This window comes from Acanthisitta chloris, unplaced genomic scaffold (assembly GCF_000695815.1).
Source record: "Acanthisitta chloris isolate BGI_N310 unplaced genomic scaffold, ASM69581v1 scaffold13970, whole genome shotgun sequence".
Lineage (NCBI taxonomy): Eukaryota > Metazoa > Chordata > Aves > Passeriformes > Acanthisittidae > Acanthisitta > Acanthisitta chloris.
Genome location: NW_008653491.1, coordinates 73,416 through 92,478, shown reverse-complemented (window position 1 = coordinate 92,478; position 19,063 = coordinate 73,416). Strand labels below are relative to the sequence as shown.

At 41.4% G+C, this 19,063-nt stretch overlaps 1 protein-coding gene across 1 annotated transcript in view; it reads right to left on the bottom strand.

Annotated features, from left to right (window-relative positions):
• Positions 1-19,063, bottom strand: part of MED13L (mediator complex subunit 13-like) — a gene marked incomplete at its 5' end in the record, with an annotated part of 159,826 nt that overhangs the window by 84,592 nt on the left and 56,171 nt on the right. Inside the window, 2 exons of the mRNA XM_009081353.1 lie at positions 4,188-4,271; positions 8,474-8,558. Of these exons, the coding sequence (XP_009079601.1) occupies positions 4,188-4,271; positions 8,474-8,558 (169 nt within the window). The remainder of the gene's footprint in view (positions 1-4,187; positions 4,272-8,473; positions 8,559-19,063) is intronic.

Genomic DNA, 19,063 nt, shown 5'->3' with positions numbered 1-19,063 from the left:
CCTGCTGGCACAGCACTGCAGCTCCTCTCTAGGCCTCACCAGATCTGATGTTTACACATGGAGACACCGACTGGCAGGAGTTCCTAGCATGGCACCAAGTGAATACAGCTTGCAACAATGCTCAACATCAATCCTGCTATCACTGATCTAGATATTCCTTGGATAAGTCCTACGACTACTGCCAGGAATCTGAAGGCAACCATCATTTCCAGGATCTGAGAGGAAGCAGTGCTTAATGTGTCTGCAGCCTTTGATGGCACTGATTAATGCCCAGTTTTGATGCTTGCAAAGAAATGAGCACAGCTACTGAGCAAAACTGTGGATGTCCTGACTGAACTCTGTCACACAGGGAAAAGTTCAAGGGTTTGACCTACAGAGGGAGAGGTGACACGTGAATGCTTTCAATAGTGTATTTAATAAGATACAGCCCAGGCACTCCTAACTCAGACATTTCTGTGTTCTGGCACACCACATGAGGCTGCATTATCAACTCTCTTATGGGACAGTGGCAACCACAAATGGGTTTGGAAAGTGAAGTCCAAGAATTGTATCCCACTGCTCCATCCACGCTTTCACACACAGAGGGCAGAGAACCCACACACCATTCCTACCTGTCAGCTGCTCAACTAGGAACAAGGAAAGAAACAAACTCGTATTCAAAATATTCCACTGATGGAAGGAATTTTTTTTCTTCTTAAGGCTAAAATACCTGGCAGAGGTTTGGAAAAGGGGATGACCCATCAGCTAATCTACAAAAAGCAACAATTACTTTTTCACATGTTCTTTACATTTAAGCAAATTAGAAGCAACTTCATGACTTAAGTTGCTCACATGGTTTGAAAACTGATTCCCCACCCAATTTCATACACACCAAGAAAACAATCACTAAGACAATTAGCAAAGATTATTACATAAGATGATCATCAATTTTTTTTTTGTCATTGTTAGTAAGATGTTTAACACTTTCTGTGGCATTTTCCAAAGCCAAAAATTACTCCACACAAACACTGGAAAGGTATTCTGAGGAGCCTTATGAGGATAAATTTCCCACACTGTGGAAGGTCCTATCAAAGCCTTGGATCAGACAAACTGTGAACTCCAAACACATCTCCTTTAGGAAATTGTGCAGAAAAACAATCCGGTTTGCCATTTTCCATCGGTAGTACGAAACCTATTTTAGGCACACACTGCTGCACCACAGACAATACAACAGGCACAGTTATTTAGGAAGTGTCACATAATATTAAAGATCCTTGGGAAAGAAAACCCACAAGTTCTGGGCTGAATTTCCTGTTAAAAGCATCTAGTCTGCACTGTAAGCAAAACAAAGCAGGGATCTGCCTGGAACTCCCTCTGCTGTTCCCTCACTCTGCCTGAAAGAGCAGCAAAGCTCATCTTGCCTGGGAAGGCAGGCAAGCCAGGCCAGGCTGCTGTTCTTAGGCCTCCTGTTCACATCTCAGCATAACTAGGTCAGGGCCACTGCCATGCTCCACTTCATCTTTGACTTCATTCTAGAATCACAGACCTCCTGCCCTTCTCCTCCAGTGCCATTCACAAAACTCACAGCCCCTGAAGGAATTTACTCCTTGGGAGCCAACCCAAGAGCTTTAACTCCTTCCCTCTCCAGTTCCACCCAGTCTGGGACTTCAGTATATTCCTGAAATGAACTTAGTAACTCTGGATGTTAGAATTTCAGATGACCAACTCTGCCACAAGTAAAGGTAAAAAATCAGGGTTCAGAACCATGTGCATTTCTTTGCCAGGATGGAAACAGCTGTTGGTCACCATTCCAGGGGGTATATATCCATATGGATCTCTCTCTGTCGCTGCTCAAGGAGAACAGTGCAGGAGTTTTCAGCAGGGATTACCTGTCCCCACACTTCAACCTGAGCACTGTACATACCTGCAGCTCAACTCTAGTATTTTATGTATTACCATGGGTTTAACTATCATGTTTTAAAACACCACTGCTTTGGTTATGAAGGCATTACCCACAGTGCTGAAACACCTAAACACACTCCTTTGACCTCTTCTTCCTGGGACTGCTCCTTTCTGTTTTATCTAGAACGAAGTGCTGCTTAGAGCAGGAGCTCCACAAAGAATTTGCGTGGAATGAAGGTGAATCAATTTGTGTGAAGATAGCTTTTTGTGCTGTACTGAGAAAGAAAGCTTAAAAGATTAAATAAAAGGTGTCTGGACAGATTAGTCACCAAAGCCTCCTACAACTTGCTGCTACTGTCTGCAGGTGACTCTACTGTCCACGTCTGCAGTCTGCACTGACACACTGCAGGAAGATTAATTAACTCCAATGACATATTTATAGCAGAAAAATTGACAACCTGAAACAACAGAAACCCTACTTCAAATTAGGCCAGAATTATTATTGCTGAAGTAAACCTTTCTGAAATGGTGCATCTGCAGAGCATCTATAGTGACAAGTACTTTATACAAACCCAAAGCAACACACCCCCAAATCAACAACAAACAACATCTTCTTCAAATCAGAGTAAACCCTAAACCCCTCCATGTCAGTTTTATATATGAAAGACTTCAAAAACAAATCAAGTTCAATACAAACTCAGCGTTTTTAACAACTTCCGACCTGATGTATTGATGTGCATACTGCACTTCTATTTACAAATGTAAACATCCCCTAGAGATCCCCTTGCTGTACAGGTGATTTGGTGTTATACACAAGTAAATCAGAGACAAGACCTCATCATCTCTCAGAAATCTAAGGACACATACCTTCCATACCAGTGCTGCCGCTGTTTCTAACAGACATCACCTACTGTATCAGATGCCTCATTCCTTCCATTGCTACACACCAAGAACCGACAGGAGACTCCCAATACATTTTATCTGAGCACTTGGGCTGCAGTGACGTGGATAAAACAAACAGCTCTGCTGAAAGGAACTGCCTCCCTCTTTCAGAAGCTTGAAGTGACCACTTCTGACGTCACTTTAGGGAATTAATCTTCCAGAAAATTAAACTGATGTAGGTGTGATCAGGAAAGCAGCAGAGAAAAGAGGAGAGGAAGGTGGTTACGCAGAGCCAGGACAGAGGAAGATATGGCAAAACCTGAACCTTTCCATGGCTCCTTGCCATCAGATCCATGTGAAATCAAAGGTTACACACACACAATGTAAGCCACAAAGTAAACAGCAAAAAGAGAGATAACCCCTTGCTAAGCTACTGCTCTCTGGTTTTAGAAAGGAGAGGAATCCATGTTTCATTACTGCACTCTCTCACAAAACCAACTGCTGTTTGGAAGCACCTGGTTTGCACAAAGTCCGTTCCAGCACAAAGCCAATGGTTTGTAGCATTGCAAAGACACGTGTGATCTGCAGAATGCTTTGCACCTGTACCCACAGCTGCCAGCAGACACGCTGCTGTGGCTGCAGCTACGCTGGATGAAGAAGTTGCCACCCCACTTCATCTCCACTGCTCATTACCTTCAAATCTTCCAGCATAACTGCATGTTTAGTCACTTCCTAACCCAGTTCTGTCAAAATGATTCCCGTTAGAAAATCTGTGTTTCAGCTTAACTCAGATTATTTTTGACAGAACTTGTTTAGCGGATGACTATAAATGCAAGTACCAGAAGATCTGAGAACATTGTAACCTTTAGAGCTGGGAGAGGAAACAGCAAGGAGCAGTGGAGCCAGCTAGCCCTGCTCCATGGGTGTGCTGCTGCCAGGGAAGCGCGTTAATCGCTCTCTCATCTCGGGCTGATCTGTCAGGCTGCCTGAGCAGGCAAAGCTGTGTATCAGCGCTGGCATCTTTAAAGAACATAAATCACTAAATCTAGACACTGCTGATTTTACTGCTTAAAATGTCAGGTTGGGGTTTAGTGTCCAGAAATTCAAATCATTCATTATAACTACCTGCTCTTCTGCTGTGCAATGAAACAGGCAGATGCTGTTCAAAGGAGATTAATAAATGTGACATTTCTGTGGAGTTAAGGGATAAATACCAACCTCACTTTCTTATATTATACTATCATAACAAGACTTGAAAATTTACTGAACTGCTTTCTCTGTATTACTGATGTGAACAGTGTCTGTGGTTTTACATGTTACACAGTTGAAGAAATGGAAAAACTAACACCAAAATGCAGCACCACATTAGCACCATGAGTACACAACACTGACAGGAGCAGTACTTGATACAGAGATCTCCTTACCTTTTATTAACAGGCTTCTCATCCTTGTCATAGGGTCTTATGAACCACTTTCCAATTCTCACGAAGTTTTTATCCATCAGGCATCTAGAAAACAATCACAGCAACAATTACTACTTAACACCCGAAGGTGTAATTAAAAGCAGCCTTTGAAGACAGGGAACCTAAGGGATTAGGCAGCCAAATTTCTATCACACTGAAATCAACTTTGTACTTTTTGGGTTTCACCTAACTTTGCCACGTTCTGTTTTCCCACAGGAGTTACAGAGAATCCCTGTCCCATCTCAGGATGCTGACACTGATGCTGAACTTCACACATGCATTTCCCCCTCAGCTCTGCCACAATCTTTTCCACTCAGTGCTATTCGTTTTGCTGAATGATCCATCATCCCATTTTTCACACTCCTCTTCATGAACAAAGGCCATACATTAGTACTGATTCTTTTCTATTCAATCTTTCTCTCAGACTTCATGATGAAGAACAAGCATTCCTGTCTTTTTGGCATGTAAATGGCATAGTATAATACAGGAATGACAGGAAATTGTATTAGGCAAATATTAACAATGAACCATTTTTCCTTTCACACGATCCACAGCATGATTTCAGCTGCTGAAACTTCCACAATTACTGTTTCCTCTGTCAGAAAACCTCACTCAACAACAAACATGCTCCCACAAAAACTAGAGCAAGAAATTACTCGTTTTCTCTGGTCCTTTTAAAAGTCCACACTTTCTTTCTGGAAACTGTATATTCTGTGGCTCCAAATAACCCCAACAGTGAGGATTCAAGGGGATCAATAACCAATTCAGGCTGACAAGTTGGGGAGTGCCTGATGCCTTTCTAAGTCCAGCTGTGCAGCTGAATCACACAAGCAATATGCCAACACTAAATATGCTTCATACATTAAACATGTAGTCCAACATGCTGCCCGAGGGATCACATCCAGAAATTCATTATGAAGGAATATTTTTCAGTAAGGTAAATAATATACTTCAAAAATTCTGAAAAAAACCCTGGTCATTATGTTGCTAGTGGTTTATACACCACTACAAGCAATATACAAACTCTCCCCATATATCTCATGTCTATGAAGAATTTTGTTATTTAGATGAAAGAGCTGCATTTTTCCACTCTTCAAAGTTTTCCAATAGTTTATTTCTATAGCAGTTGCTAGAGATTAGCCAAAACAAAAGAAAAAAAAATTAAAAATCACATGAAACTTTCTGGGAAAGTACTTTCTGCAAGGTTTAGGAAAGCTGTGTGATCTGTACTTCAAAAGCATACCTAGAATCACAGAGAGGAAATGGAGGACTGACAACATAGATACTAATATGCTCCTAATTCTCCTGTATAAACTTGGCATGGTTTTCCAAAGTCAAAGCTGAAGAAAATTCTAACAGCACTTTCTCATTAAAGCCAAAAGAAACCAGCTAAGTTGAATACACCAATATCTTCAACTGACTATGAAAGCTAAGCCAGCAGAGATCTAAAGACATTGTTAGGGGATAAAAAAAACTGCTTCAGCAACTATTTCCCTAGGAAATATTTGCTATCAGAGAGTCTGTCAGTGCCAGCATGCTTTATACAAACAAAAGGAAGTCTGTGAAGTTTACATCAGATCCCTAAAGAAAATAATCTGTAGTAGCAAAAAAAAAAAGTAATAAACTCTCCCCCATCACACACTTCAATGCCACATCACCGTGTCTCACCACAGCAGGTTTAACTGCCTCAAACTAATGCTGCTTTGCTAGAAAAAAAGTCTTCATGGATAGATTTGGCCTTAAAAATCAGTCAACCCTCCATGCTAAACTAAATCACGGGTTATTTAAGGAATAATCCTGTATAAAATGAAGCAGCAGCACAGACTCAGATTCGGCCGGGGGAGCAGTTAATGACAGCTCCGTGTTACTTTCGCTGTATAAGCACTAAAGGAAACCAGTCTGCCACAGTGAGCTGTAACAATGGACTTGTGCAAAAAAAACCCAAAAACAGGTGATAAAAAGCAGTTATTAACGACATGAACCAAGGACATGAGCAGCCTCACTCCTGGCTCCATCCCCTTATTGGGGCTGGGCAGTTCTCCTGGCACTTCACCTCTCATATTCCTGATTTTCCTGTGAAAAAAAATTACCTGACAAGGACACACAAATGGTTATGAAATAACACCGTAATATTTGGAGTACTCTTTCCTCAGATCTTTTAACATTTTCCATGTTGCCAACTAATAGAAACTTGTGATCACTTCTATGGGTACTGAGGGGAAAAAAAAAGAACAGTTGTGTAGTGCCCCTTTTCTTGCCTCTCCCAGGGCTAAGTTAAAGCAGACACTTCTCCCTTCCTTGCCCACAGTGTCCCCTCACAGTCCTTCTGTCAGGGGCAGCTAAACCTGCTCGTCTTCCTGCCATTTCCCTCCCTCCACAGCAGTTCTCCCAGAGGGGCCCCAAAACCTCAGGCACAGGCAACAGCCCTGTCACTGTCTGGGAAGATCAAAAAGCAATTCAAGACCTGTGTTTTATTAATTGAGCTTTTCCTAAACACTGAATAAAACGAGTCTTTTAAGTGTTAATTCACTTTTTAAAGCCTACACACATACTGCTATTACTCTAAAGAGTTATGATCTTAACTTCAGATTTGACATGGCAAGGCAAAAAAAAAAAAAAGAAAAAAAAAAATCCAAAAAAGTGTATCATTAAAAATATCCTCCGCTATAAAACTAAAAAAGTTGATGTCAGGAGAGCAGTGGGATGCTCATGTGAGGCCAAGGGGCTGTCAGAATCCCTCATGAAATGAAACCCTCAGAAACACCTGAGTTCTGTTCACCAACTCTGTGGAAAGAGAAGAGCTCTGAAGTTCTGCTAACTCTGCCAACTGATAGCAATGAAGTTATTTTTAAAAAGAAATAATTAAAGCTTACTTCACAAGCTTAAAGAGGTCCAAAGAATAAAAATAGCCACTGGGAGTATACTTACCAGTCAGCTGGCTGAGTACCACACATTAATAAACATGTATTAAATTAATTTTCCCTTTTATGCTACGAAACTACAAAACAGCTAGTGAACGACTCAGAATTTAATTTTTATACTTTTAGTTACTATAAGTAGTTACAACTTTTATTAAAATATCCCCTAGAGAGACTGATGAGACAGAAAATAGTAAATACAACAAGTAAACCTTGCAGCTGTGGACATCACATAGCCATTCACAACTCAGACAGGTAACTCACCTTCAAGGGGACAGTTACCTCACTCATGGAAACAGCCCCAGGAACATAATGCAAACTTGATTACTAGTAAATCTACATCAAAGCAAACAGGACTCCAAATGAGACAAGATGAAAGTATTTCCCATTTGGTGACTCTCTAAAAGACAAAATACTCAGTGCTGCATTCTGCAAAATTACTGTGACACAAAGGTACATTATATTGTGTAACACAGAGGTGCATTGTAGTTTGGTGGTGTTATTATTAAAACTTCAGAAAAAATGGGAATAGTATCATGATATTTAATTCTGAGAAGATATCCAAATTCATAAGAAGAATTAAAGTATAATACAGGAAGGTGATGATGACCTGAAGAACTGCAGAAACAGAAGGAGTAACAGTCCAAGCTGCAATGTCACACACCACAGGCCTAATAACAAGATAATCTTCACTAAGATTAAGAGTTAAGAGCTGGATTAAGAAGAAAAAGCCGTAGGTGTATTAACTAATCAAACAATAACTTTGCAAAGTTATTTTGACTTTGTTATATATATATATATATAAATTTTTTAAAAATTTGATCAAAATCAGAAGGGCACATTAGGTCTGTCAGAGCCAGAAACAGTTAAGTCTCACCCTGAACACTGTACACAAATGTAGTCACATTGTAACATGCACATAACTGGGATGATTGGAAGAGAGTTAAGAGCTTTCAAGATATGTATCATTTAACCTCATCAAAGGGGCTGAAGGTCAGATACAATTATTCCGTGTAAGCAGATCCTCTGTAAGCACCTCAAGGTGAAAACGTGAGGGTTTTTTGCCTTTGAAACAGCTCCCCAACAAAAATGCGGCAGAAATATGTATTGACATCATTCTTTGTGTGTGTTTAATTAGTCTGCACAGAATGTTACAATAAATCCCCAGAGTCAATGACTTAAGAGATCCATCTCTATCCTGATCTCTTGCACTAAAGTCCTACCTCTAAAAAATCCCGTGTAAGATCAATAATAATGTAAATGCTCTGCAGGTATCTTGCATGACTTGAAATAACATGAAATATTTGAGAGCAATAGAGCTTTTCTTACCTCTCCAGAAGGTTATGAATTGCTTTGAAGAGCAGGGTCCTACACTCATAGGAAAGTCCATTCTCCCACAGTCCTTCTTCCACCACTACAAAAACACAAAATGTCAACATGCTCAGAACAGGGAAATACAAGCATTTATCCAAAAACCTAACTCCAACAGCTTTAATTTTCAGCTTTAATTGGCACATTTCATTAACCTGTTCCAACTATTACCTATATTGCCCCCAGAGATTTAATCTTTACCTGCTGTAGACACCGACTCTGAGTTTAAAAAACACCAACAAAACCCACAAAAGCATAAAAGCAAATTCAACTATTTGCAGCACTCAATATTAAAGAAAAGGGTGAGGAATTCATGATCATTCTTTGCCAGGAGTGCTGAGAGATCCTTTAAAACTTAACCACAGGTGCAGACAATCAACAAAGTGAATCATTAAAGGTGCAAAATTAATTTACATAACTTAAACAACATTAAACAACTCCCCATAACCTATCACTGTCACACGAGTGAAATTGTTCCATTGTGCTGACTTAAACTATTGCAGTTTGAGCAATACACAGCAGATCTTATACCCAAATAAAATCTGTACACTCGGTACCAAACCGCAGAGATTTGAGAGTTAAAAATAATCTAATTATCCTCACAGTGGAGTACAGCATGAACTGGTCACCTGAAGGATGCACAAAGCTCAAAAATATCTGCTGTCCTTACTCCCTGGCTTTTGGATGCTAAAAGCACCACGAGTAGAGCTATTTTTGGTATGCCTGTAGCAGATTCTAAATCTTATTCAGCCAGAAGATGCAATCTCAGCTGCAGAGTGAAAACAGATGATTAAATAACTTTGTCAAGGAGTAAGAATTTGTTAATTGTCTGAGTTCTGTCGTTTCAATTTTACAGGAATACTCGGCAGATCTTTCGAAATGCAAACATCAAATTCTACTGCACGTTAAGCACTGAATACTTAACACCCCTCCCTGGCCAATTTACAGGATGAAACCTTCCAGCAGTATGTCTGTCATGCAGAGATGATTATCTAAGTATAGTTTACTCTACAACCGTGTTGAAAGTAAAGCTTCTAAGGAGTTTGTGCTATATGGCAAACACTAATATTGCCAACAGCCTTCACAGCCTGGAGCCCAGCACTGTTGGCTCTTGTGCTGCTCCTGCAGGACCTGTAATTCACAGAGCCCCAGGGAGAGGAGGAACATTCTGCATGTGCCAATGCTGGGGACAGTCCCCCACCCTGGACAGAGGGAAGAGACAGGTCTTAGCACCTAAATCACCTTATCCACCAGCACAGGGCTTCCCCAGAAGAAGGAGAAGGCAGAGCTGTGCCTCCGGGCACAAGCAGGAGCCAAATTTCTTTCCCTGTAAAACCATTCCAGGCCCTGTGAACACTTGCAAACCCTCACTGACACCGAGGATGTAATGGGCCATAGCTATTTACCACACAGACCTCATATGGCCTCGGGTTTCATGTTTGAAACTGTATTCTTGAGGAACTAGGAACCCCCCTGCAGTCTCAGAAGAACTGATGTATAAATTCAGTGGGGTTCAGAATTGCTGGAGCCCAAGAAGCTGCAAGGCTGCACTTAAAATCTACACAATTCTCAAACCCAGAAACAGTTACGTTGTACAGTATGACAGTGATCACACCCAAGTTCAGATCTATAAAAATTCAGTATTTAAATAAGAAAATCCCATTTGTAGACAGCATCATGACAGACTCTGTAGAAGTCAAAAGAAATTCACTGTCACACTGCACTGAGCTCTTCCTGAGTTTAACCCTGACCTTGGGGTGTGCTGCCAGTATTGCTCCTGCTTCACACTGCTTCAATGTAATAATCAGCAGAGCTGGAATAATTTCAGCACCAAATTCTTTGGGTACTGGACATGCCCTGTATTCTTTTGCCTGGCACAGCTTCTCTTTGGGCTACACCATCCTGTAACTCTCCACACCCCCAGAACTGTGTGCCCAGGACTGGTGAGACATGAAAGCACTAAACATCCCAGCAGGAGAGATGGAATGAGGGAATGGAAACTGCAGCACTCTCCCTCCCTACACACCAGCACAGCTGCATTCACGGCTATCCTGCACTCAGCACGAGGCATGGCTACGTGGAATGTGTCCAAAATCCTAGGAAAAGCAGGAAAAAGCAATGCTAACCTAAGTGTGGAGTTCCTGCAGCCAAGTCCTGAGGGTCAGGTCTGCCCATGGGATCAGACTGGCTGAGGAGCAGCAGTGGAATGGGACAGGGAAAATGGGAAAGTCTGAAGTGGTATCATCCCTCGATATTCTAATCTTCCCAACTGGCTTTCTTATTCCTCAGCATTCACATAAATTATATATTAAATGGAAACAAAATTATTTCCCTATTAAGTTGGACTCTAAGTATATGTTAAGACATTGCCATAACCATTTTCCTATAACAAATAATGCCTTTAATTCCCAGATACATTAATGCACTATACTTACTGTAATTACCTCTAATACTTCTTTATCCTACTAAAAAAGTACATCTCACAATTAAGAGCATGTACTGATGCAATAAAAATGAAGAGGGAAAATTAGAAGTGCAGCATTTCACTTCCTCTCTGCTCTTTGGCTTCCTGATCTAAAAGAAGAGAGTTTAAATAACTGGAGCAACTTACAACTTCAAGATGCATATGGTGACCAGTAACAAAACACTAAAAATTAAGACTATCCCCAAAAACTGAAAAGTTCCTGACACTTAGAGTGTAACTACATTTTAGATTTTGAAGAGTATTTTTAATACCTTACAGCAGATTGGAGACTAGGAAATAATTGTTGGTCTCTGTCTGTCTAATGATTTGTAATGCTTTTAACACTCAACACGTTCAACTCCAGCTGTCCTCAGCCTTCCTGAGCTGCCTGACAGCATTTCCAGGCACGGCCAAGAACACAGGTGCTGCACAGGTTCAGACACATGCCAAGCACCTCTATCCTGTCCTGAAGGTATTTCTGTTACTTCAGTTGAAATACTTCTCTTCAGACGCAACAAATGTGACGTTACACAACAGCTGTGCAAGTCATCCTGCAAAAAACAGAACTTCTAGGGGGAGAATCAAGTAAAGATTGAATCTTCTAGTAATAAAAGTATGTTAGAGGATGTAACTACGTATTCCTTCATGGCAGACAGAGTTGAGAACAAGAGTCTGGAGAGGCAGCAAAGCAGATGGGACAAAACTGTGGGTCACTGCTGCCCTGGGCCTGGGGAGACAAAGCCATGGCTAATCTGATCCCTTGTTTGTGGCAATCCCATTCTGAGCAGGGTGTCAGACTGGATGACCTCCAGGAGCCCAAGCTCCTTCTCACCACTGTGATCTGCCAGATGCACTGATCCTCCACGGAGACAGATATCTACAGCTCTACCTGTGTGTGTTTACACATGTATCTGTACATGTTAACTGCCTGTTCTGAGCCTGTGTACACTCCACAGGAGTCAAGGATGACAACTGTGAGCAGCATTTCCTGCCCTATCACAGGCAGCTCATCCCCTGCTCACTGTTCATCCTGCAGCAGAGGGAGAACTTTACCACTACATTTCTCACCAAAAGAAGGAACTACTCTATGTGCTTTATTGTCTTTTTTAAAAAACTAATTCATCTCTCCAAATAAACAACTAAGTCTATTAATACACTGTCCCTAAAAATCTGGATTCTCAGGAAAAAAAAATACCAAGAATAGCCGAAAATCCCCAGAAGACAAAAGGTGTCTTTGATAATTATCACAGTGGATTACAACGGAGGTGCTAAATCCCACTGCTGGGCTCCATAAACAACGGGGATTAATCAGGAGCTTTCGCATGAAAAGTTTTTATACATTTGTTATGATATTGTTTTCGTAGGTTCAATAAATGAATAAAACGTTTGTGTTGATTGTTAAGCTTATTCTTGCAGATCAGATGTTAAAGGAATGAAAGGCAACTGCAATAACTTAAGACTTACACTGGAAATTTAGAATTTAAACACACGTTAATGAGCAGCTTGGTTGGCTTGAGGTCTTTTCTATTTTCAAGTCAGAGATATTAAGGTCTTCAAAGTGCCCAATGATTTTTATGAAGTCGGCCATGTTCTCAAACAAAAAGAACCATTATAAAAATTTCAAGGAGAGAAGTCACAGCAAAATATCAAAGCAAATACTTCAATAATTTTAGGTCTCCCAGCAGAGATAGTGGAAAGATAATAAGATCTCTGTTCTGCTTCAGTGACCAAACTGACATATTTTACTTAAAAGAAATCCAGGAAGGAAGGAGAGAAAGCAAGTCGAGGCTGTGTTGGCCTTGCAGAGACAGTTATACCTTTAAGAAATCCAGCCACCCACATTTTAATAATTCAGGTCACACTGCCTTGTGCAGTTTAAAAGCAGAATTAGTTTCAAAGAATACATATTTCCTCAGAGCTATGTTACATATTTCCTTTTAATGTATCATATTGCAGCAACAGCTAAAATGAACGTCTAGACATCAAAAACAAGGCTTTATTCCCACCTACTGCTTTTTTACCTCAGGCATCAGAGCTAATGAAACCCATTATCCAGAACACTGCCTTCAGTTACCGCATTGGCCACTGCAAACATGAAAAAACACTCTGGGACAGGACCAGTTATTCAGCCATTAAAATTACTGAAAATCAATTTCTTGCTGCACGCTGCAGAAATACTGATAGATTAAAGCAGGACACATGGGACAAGGAGATTACTTCCAGGGAAGATTACTATGTCAAACTGCTGAGGACGGGGAGTTACTCAGCTCCTCGGGATTCGTACTCGGAGCGGCGTATGCTCCTTCTCAGCCTTTGATATTTTGTCTGCTTGTTCCCATGAAATATGAGCAATGTGGGACTTCCTCCATGTGTAGGCACAGTTTCTAAAAACACACAGCCAAACAACTCCAACCAAATCAGAAACACAATTACTAACAGCAAACATTTAATTTTTCATTTTCATTTTTATTAACGTGCCCTTAAAACAATATTTCAAAACCCAACTAGCATTTTGAAGCATCATTTCTTCTAAAAAATTGAGTTAAGAGAGCAACAACACGATGCAATGGTACATTAATTCTGAAAAACTATATTATGGCCATAAAAATCCAATTAAAGGCAACGCTGTTGATCGATCACTGCTCTACTGCCATTGATCACCTTGTAAAATCTGCATTTGAAGTCATTAGTGATTAAATTGACTTATTACTAAATCAGATTCAACCCACTTAGAGATCTAATTTCCTTGTGCTGGTTATGATTGTACGGAAATTGTGCTGCTTACTCGTCCAGGCCTGAGAATCCATCTTGGCTCTCTGCCCCAAGTAGCTCAGCAGCCAAAATGAACCAATACAGTACAAACGCTCCCCAGAACGATCCATTTGTGCTAAGCTATTTGCAAACAGAGCTCACGTGGGAACATACACTGTACACGTTCCCAATCCATGTCCTGCCAAGGTATCTTTAACACACGAGTTCTGCACTCTGCTTCCAGGGAAAGGAGAGGATTACTGGAGACCAGGGCTGCAGATTGCTGCTCAGACTCGACCCCGGTTTGCATTTCAATGCATGGCAATTTTCAATACAAAAACCAACACTTCCAAGCAGAGTCGACTATGAAACTAAAATTGTTGCACTTCAGAAGGATAAATAAAACCTTCAAAGGCAACAGCTGTTGAATATCACAGGAATACTCCGAGGCTTTAATTGCTGTGCATTGAAACAGGAATTAGCATAATAGCTATTTATTGAAAAACAGATGGTAGGTAACTATCTGCACTTAGATTGTGTTAGCACTACTTAAAGTACTACTTTTATTGCTTCCTCACTCCCAGTAGGTACATAGTTGTGCTTTATAAAATACACATTAAACGTTACATCCTCTCCCTGTCCCACTCTTTCACATTCCTCTACTCCTGCGCGGTCCCTCCTGCCTTTCCGTGGCAGCACACCACAACCAGATCTTCACTGGGACATTTTCTCAGTGTCTTGCTTAACCAAAATTATTATCCATGAAATCAGTGTGAGCATTTCTGGGTAATTATAGCTCCACTCTGCTTTCTCTGTAGGAATGCAGATGAGCTATGCAGGGCAGAGCAGCTCACTGTGGATACGGAAGAGACACCGAGTCAAACCCTTGAGTTTGCAGTGTGGTGTTTGCTTTGAATGCTGCCTGCAACCACCAGCTCCATCTCGAGAAAGCAGAAAATGAACAGAAATATGGCACAGTTCTGTGTGGTTTACATAGCTTCAAAAGGCCAAGGGGGAAGCTGTTTGCAGTGGGAACCTGCTCTCGCGTGCCAGAAAATCCCCCAATCCCTGATTTACGCTGTTTCATTTGTCCCACCATGTGTTTGCCTTAAGCAGTTTTATTTCCAAGCCACTTTGTATTTCTTTGCAGAGGTATTTCCTAGAGATGAAAAACATAATGTGACTATAGCAAAAAGTGGACTAAACGTCTGGAGAGATTCTCACCACCTTCCCCTAAAGTGTTCCAGGCCAAGGATGTCACTAGGAAAGAAGTATTTTCTTAACTTCACTCCTGGGAGTTTCCAGCATTCCCTCACACGTTTCAGAACTTTGCATCTTCTGTTACACCTCATTTCCCTCTTCAACTCTTTGGCATAAGGGTATTAAAGGTAGTTTCTCAGAAGAACATAAAAGTAACCCAAAAAATGTAAAGGAAAATTAATTTTTTTAAAGTATTACTCTGCTTTCCTAATTCCAGAAACAATCTGTACTCTCCAAACTTGATTTGCTCTCTTCTTTCCCCTTCCCAAATATCCAAGTTTTCTTCATTTCCTCCTGTTTTCAGTGACCACCTGGGCCTTGGCAAGCACAACCCTCACTGCACACATCAGCTGCAACCCCCCAACTCGTGCCTTTTGATCTTGCTGGGTTCAAAGGAAACACAGCTCCTGCAGTGTATGTGCAGCAGTGAGACCTTCCTCATGAGAACGTGGACTTTTTCATCTCTAAACATAACTGCTGTTTGTCCTCGATGGCACATTGTGTGTGTTTCCCTGTCCCCACAGCCAAGGAGCTCTGCTGGAGATAATGCATGAGAGCAGTGAGTCTCTGTGGAGAACCTAGAGCAAGTTCAGCCTTCCCTGGAGTAACACATGGCCTGTTCTGAGGAAAAACTCAGCCTGTATTAATCCATACTTGGAAAGTGAAAGGAACCCAAAGCCTTTTCTCACTCACAAAGTATGCAAGACGTCACTGCCGAAACATACATCAGTTTGGACAGCAGAGTGGTACCAGGGTGCTTCCCTCCTCTTCCACATGGGTTTGCCCTAAAAACGCCTGCACAGCTCGAGATGGAGCATTCCATATCAGACCACAACCCCCAGCAGCCCAGTGCCAGCACAGCCTTCCTTCCTTCCCTGGCAGCAGTGAGCTGTGCCTGCCGTGCCACCCCCAGGGACCCAGCACTGCCTCCCTCCACCAGCATCTTCCAGCACAACTCCAGGAGCTCCCCTGGCCCAGGGCACTGTGCAGCATGACCGAGAGGACATGCAAACACGATTCATTAGCCATGCCTGGAGTGACAACAATGGAGCTGCCTCTCGCTGCCTTTCAGTTCTCACATCTCGGGGAGGCGAATGCATTCCCTGCACAATGGGCACAGTTACAGACAGGGAAAATATCATCATCCCGGGGACAGCAGCTTTGGGCACGATTATTATTTGCTGCTTTACAATATGCTTGCAGGCTCTGCCACAGGTTTTAATTGACACATTAACATTACAACTGGAGGAAAGACAAGACCTCCAACATTCCCTAAGAGACATATGCAGTGAAATTCCGAGTGTAGCTCTGCCCAGTCTCCCCAGGACCCTGTCTGGCTGCTCCCACCCAGCTGGGCTCCACTTTGGGGCACAAAGCACTCTGCTATTTCCACCTCAGCTGTATGATTATTTAACCAAGTAAATATTTGAGTTTCCATCAGCTAAAATTGGAGTTTACTTCTCTGCATAAAAATTTAGAGCTGTGCTTATTTTCCCTCTGTTCACACTTGCTGGTGGTCCTGGGTCACTACTTGCAGACCTCAGACTGCTACTTCCTTCTTGTCCTTGATTTTTTTCGTCCTAAAGGCTAAAGAAATAACAATTTTCATTAGAAATTTTCCTTTTCCTTAACTTACTTATAATGCTATGTTGTGAGAAAACAAGACTTTGATTTAACTAAGGGACTCAGGAAATATTTCTGTCCCAGCCTCCTGTTTTAAACACACACCATGTGCCACACACACAGCTAAAGGTAGTATGATCTATGACATTAATTCCATTATACATGGAACATATTAGGTAAGCCCTCTTCACATTACTGCTTGAAAGCAGAAAAAGAGATGAGCAAACAATTTTTTTTCTAGCTTATACATTCAAAATAATGTTTTTAAGCTTTTTTTATGACTTGTTTTCTGCCCTGCTGGAATGCATTCTAATATTTTACACAGCAGTGAATGGTAAAACTGACTTTGCAGTTTGTTTACTGAAAACGTCACTGCAGCAGAAGCTGAAGGGCCCAAAAACCCCAAACCTCACCCATCAACTACCAAAAATACCAGCAGAAAGGAAGAGTTAGCAATAGGCAACCCCAAATTTAATACTGCAGGCAGATTCTTCGAGTAGCAAAGTTAAGGAAAGATCCCTTCCCACCCAAAACATTCTGTGATCCTGCAGGTCTATACAGACATGACTTTCAGCTTGTAATTTTCACAAGTTAAGTTTCAGTTTATAATGTTTACACTTCAGAAGCAGAGGGTGAGGCTTCGGCAATAGCTAACATCAGTGCAAAAATGGTTATGGGCAGATGTGATGCTTATAAATAAAAGGCTTGGAAAATTTCTTTTCAGAAGGAAAGGTGAGTTTCCAGACTCTCAGAGCTGCTCTATTCTTGGAAAATTGCAAATGTATTAAGAGCAGCATCAATGAAGTCTCTGTTGAAAAATGTGCCAGTGCAAACCCTTTCCCTCCTCTTTTTGGAGTGGACAAGAGACTTTCAAAACCACAGGCACAGAATAAAAAGGTATAAAGGCCTCAGCAACAAGACAACCACATTTTGTTTATTCTTTACTGGATTTTAGTGCTCCCCACAAAGCCAAAGGACTTCATACTCATCTATAAGCAAACGTTTACTCTAATTTGCCATTACTTAAACTCAAGCAAAAGGGAAATAGCTTTGTATTGAGTTCTGCCAACAAAGGGGTTGGTATTTAGGCAGCAGAATGTCAGGCAGGTCTGGAAGTGTATTTTGCCATGTCCTGGGAAGAAGCCAGCAGAGGGAGCTGGAAGGAACCCGGTCCTGGGATCTTCACCCTGCGCCTGGTTTTCAGCTTAAGGAGAGGATACGAGATCATAGAGGCTAAAAATAAACCTCCTGGAAAAAAACCCTGACCACATTCAATAATAAACATATTAGAAGAGAGCAGGTTTGGAGCAGGGACAGTTTAAGTGCTCCTTTTAAAATAAAACCCTCCATATGAAACAGCTTTAAAAGCAGAGTAACTTCCTTGAAAATTCATCTGGCCAAGGCAGTTGGTATCGAATCCATACAGTGATCCCCTGAGAAAGGTTCAAAAAGATCCCTGAAAATCCTTATGTACATTACTTCCACTGGTTGAACACTGCACGTTTTCAGGCACCTTTGACTTTTAACTAATATCATTTCACACACTTGGTCTTTCCTGGAAAGTTCTGAAATTCCTGAGTGCTGAGTTTCACCAGCACTGCCTGTTGTCCCAATGGCAATGCTGGGAGCACATTCCACCAGAGGAAACATCGACTATCAAACACATCAGTGCAGATGCGATAAGATTCTCTCTCTCCCTTCACAGCATCGATCCAACAAGCACACACAGGTGTCCTTAGGGCTGGTCAGCCAGAACAGGAGGGACAAACACAGTTCTGTCCCCAAACATAGGTACCAACACCTCACTACTGGGGAAAAAAAACTTCTCTCCCTCCCTACCCCCACCTGCCTTTCCAAGCAGGGAATACTACAGATGTTCTTTAGGATGGGAAGATAAAATCAATTTCTTAATGAGCATATTCTTATTTATAAGAATGTATTTATTCTTATTTCTAAACATAAGGCATTGCAGGGCAAAAATGACGATGATATGACATGGAATACAGCACTGGGGATGGAAAAAATGAACTACTGAAGAGTGGAGAGCCATTCTGGAAATATGCAAATCCATATGGAATTTTGCACAATAACTAAGCATCAAGATTTTACAAACTACCTGAGACCAAAAAAAATGCACCTCTTCTTGTAGTAATTAAGGCTGAATATATATATAGCAATTATTAACTTAAAGGCAGTTCTATTCTATAAGGATCTCTCCCATGAGAGTTACAGCAAACAGAAGGCCCAAGTGAGCAGGATTTCCCTGGGGAGGAGCAGGATTTCCCTGGGGAGCAGCAGGCACTGAGGGGAACAGCCTGAGAGGCAATCACAACTTTCTATCCAACTGAAAAAGTGATGCAACTTCTGATTCCTTTGTACTCGGGACTCCTTTTCTATAAAATTGGAGAAAACACATCTACAGAAAATTCCCCTTGCCAGGCATCTCCTGT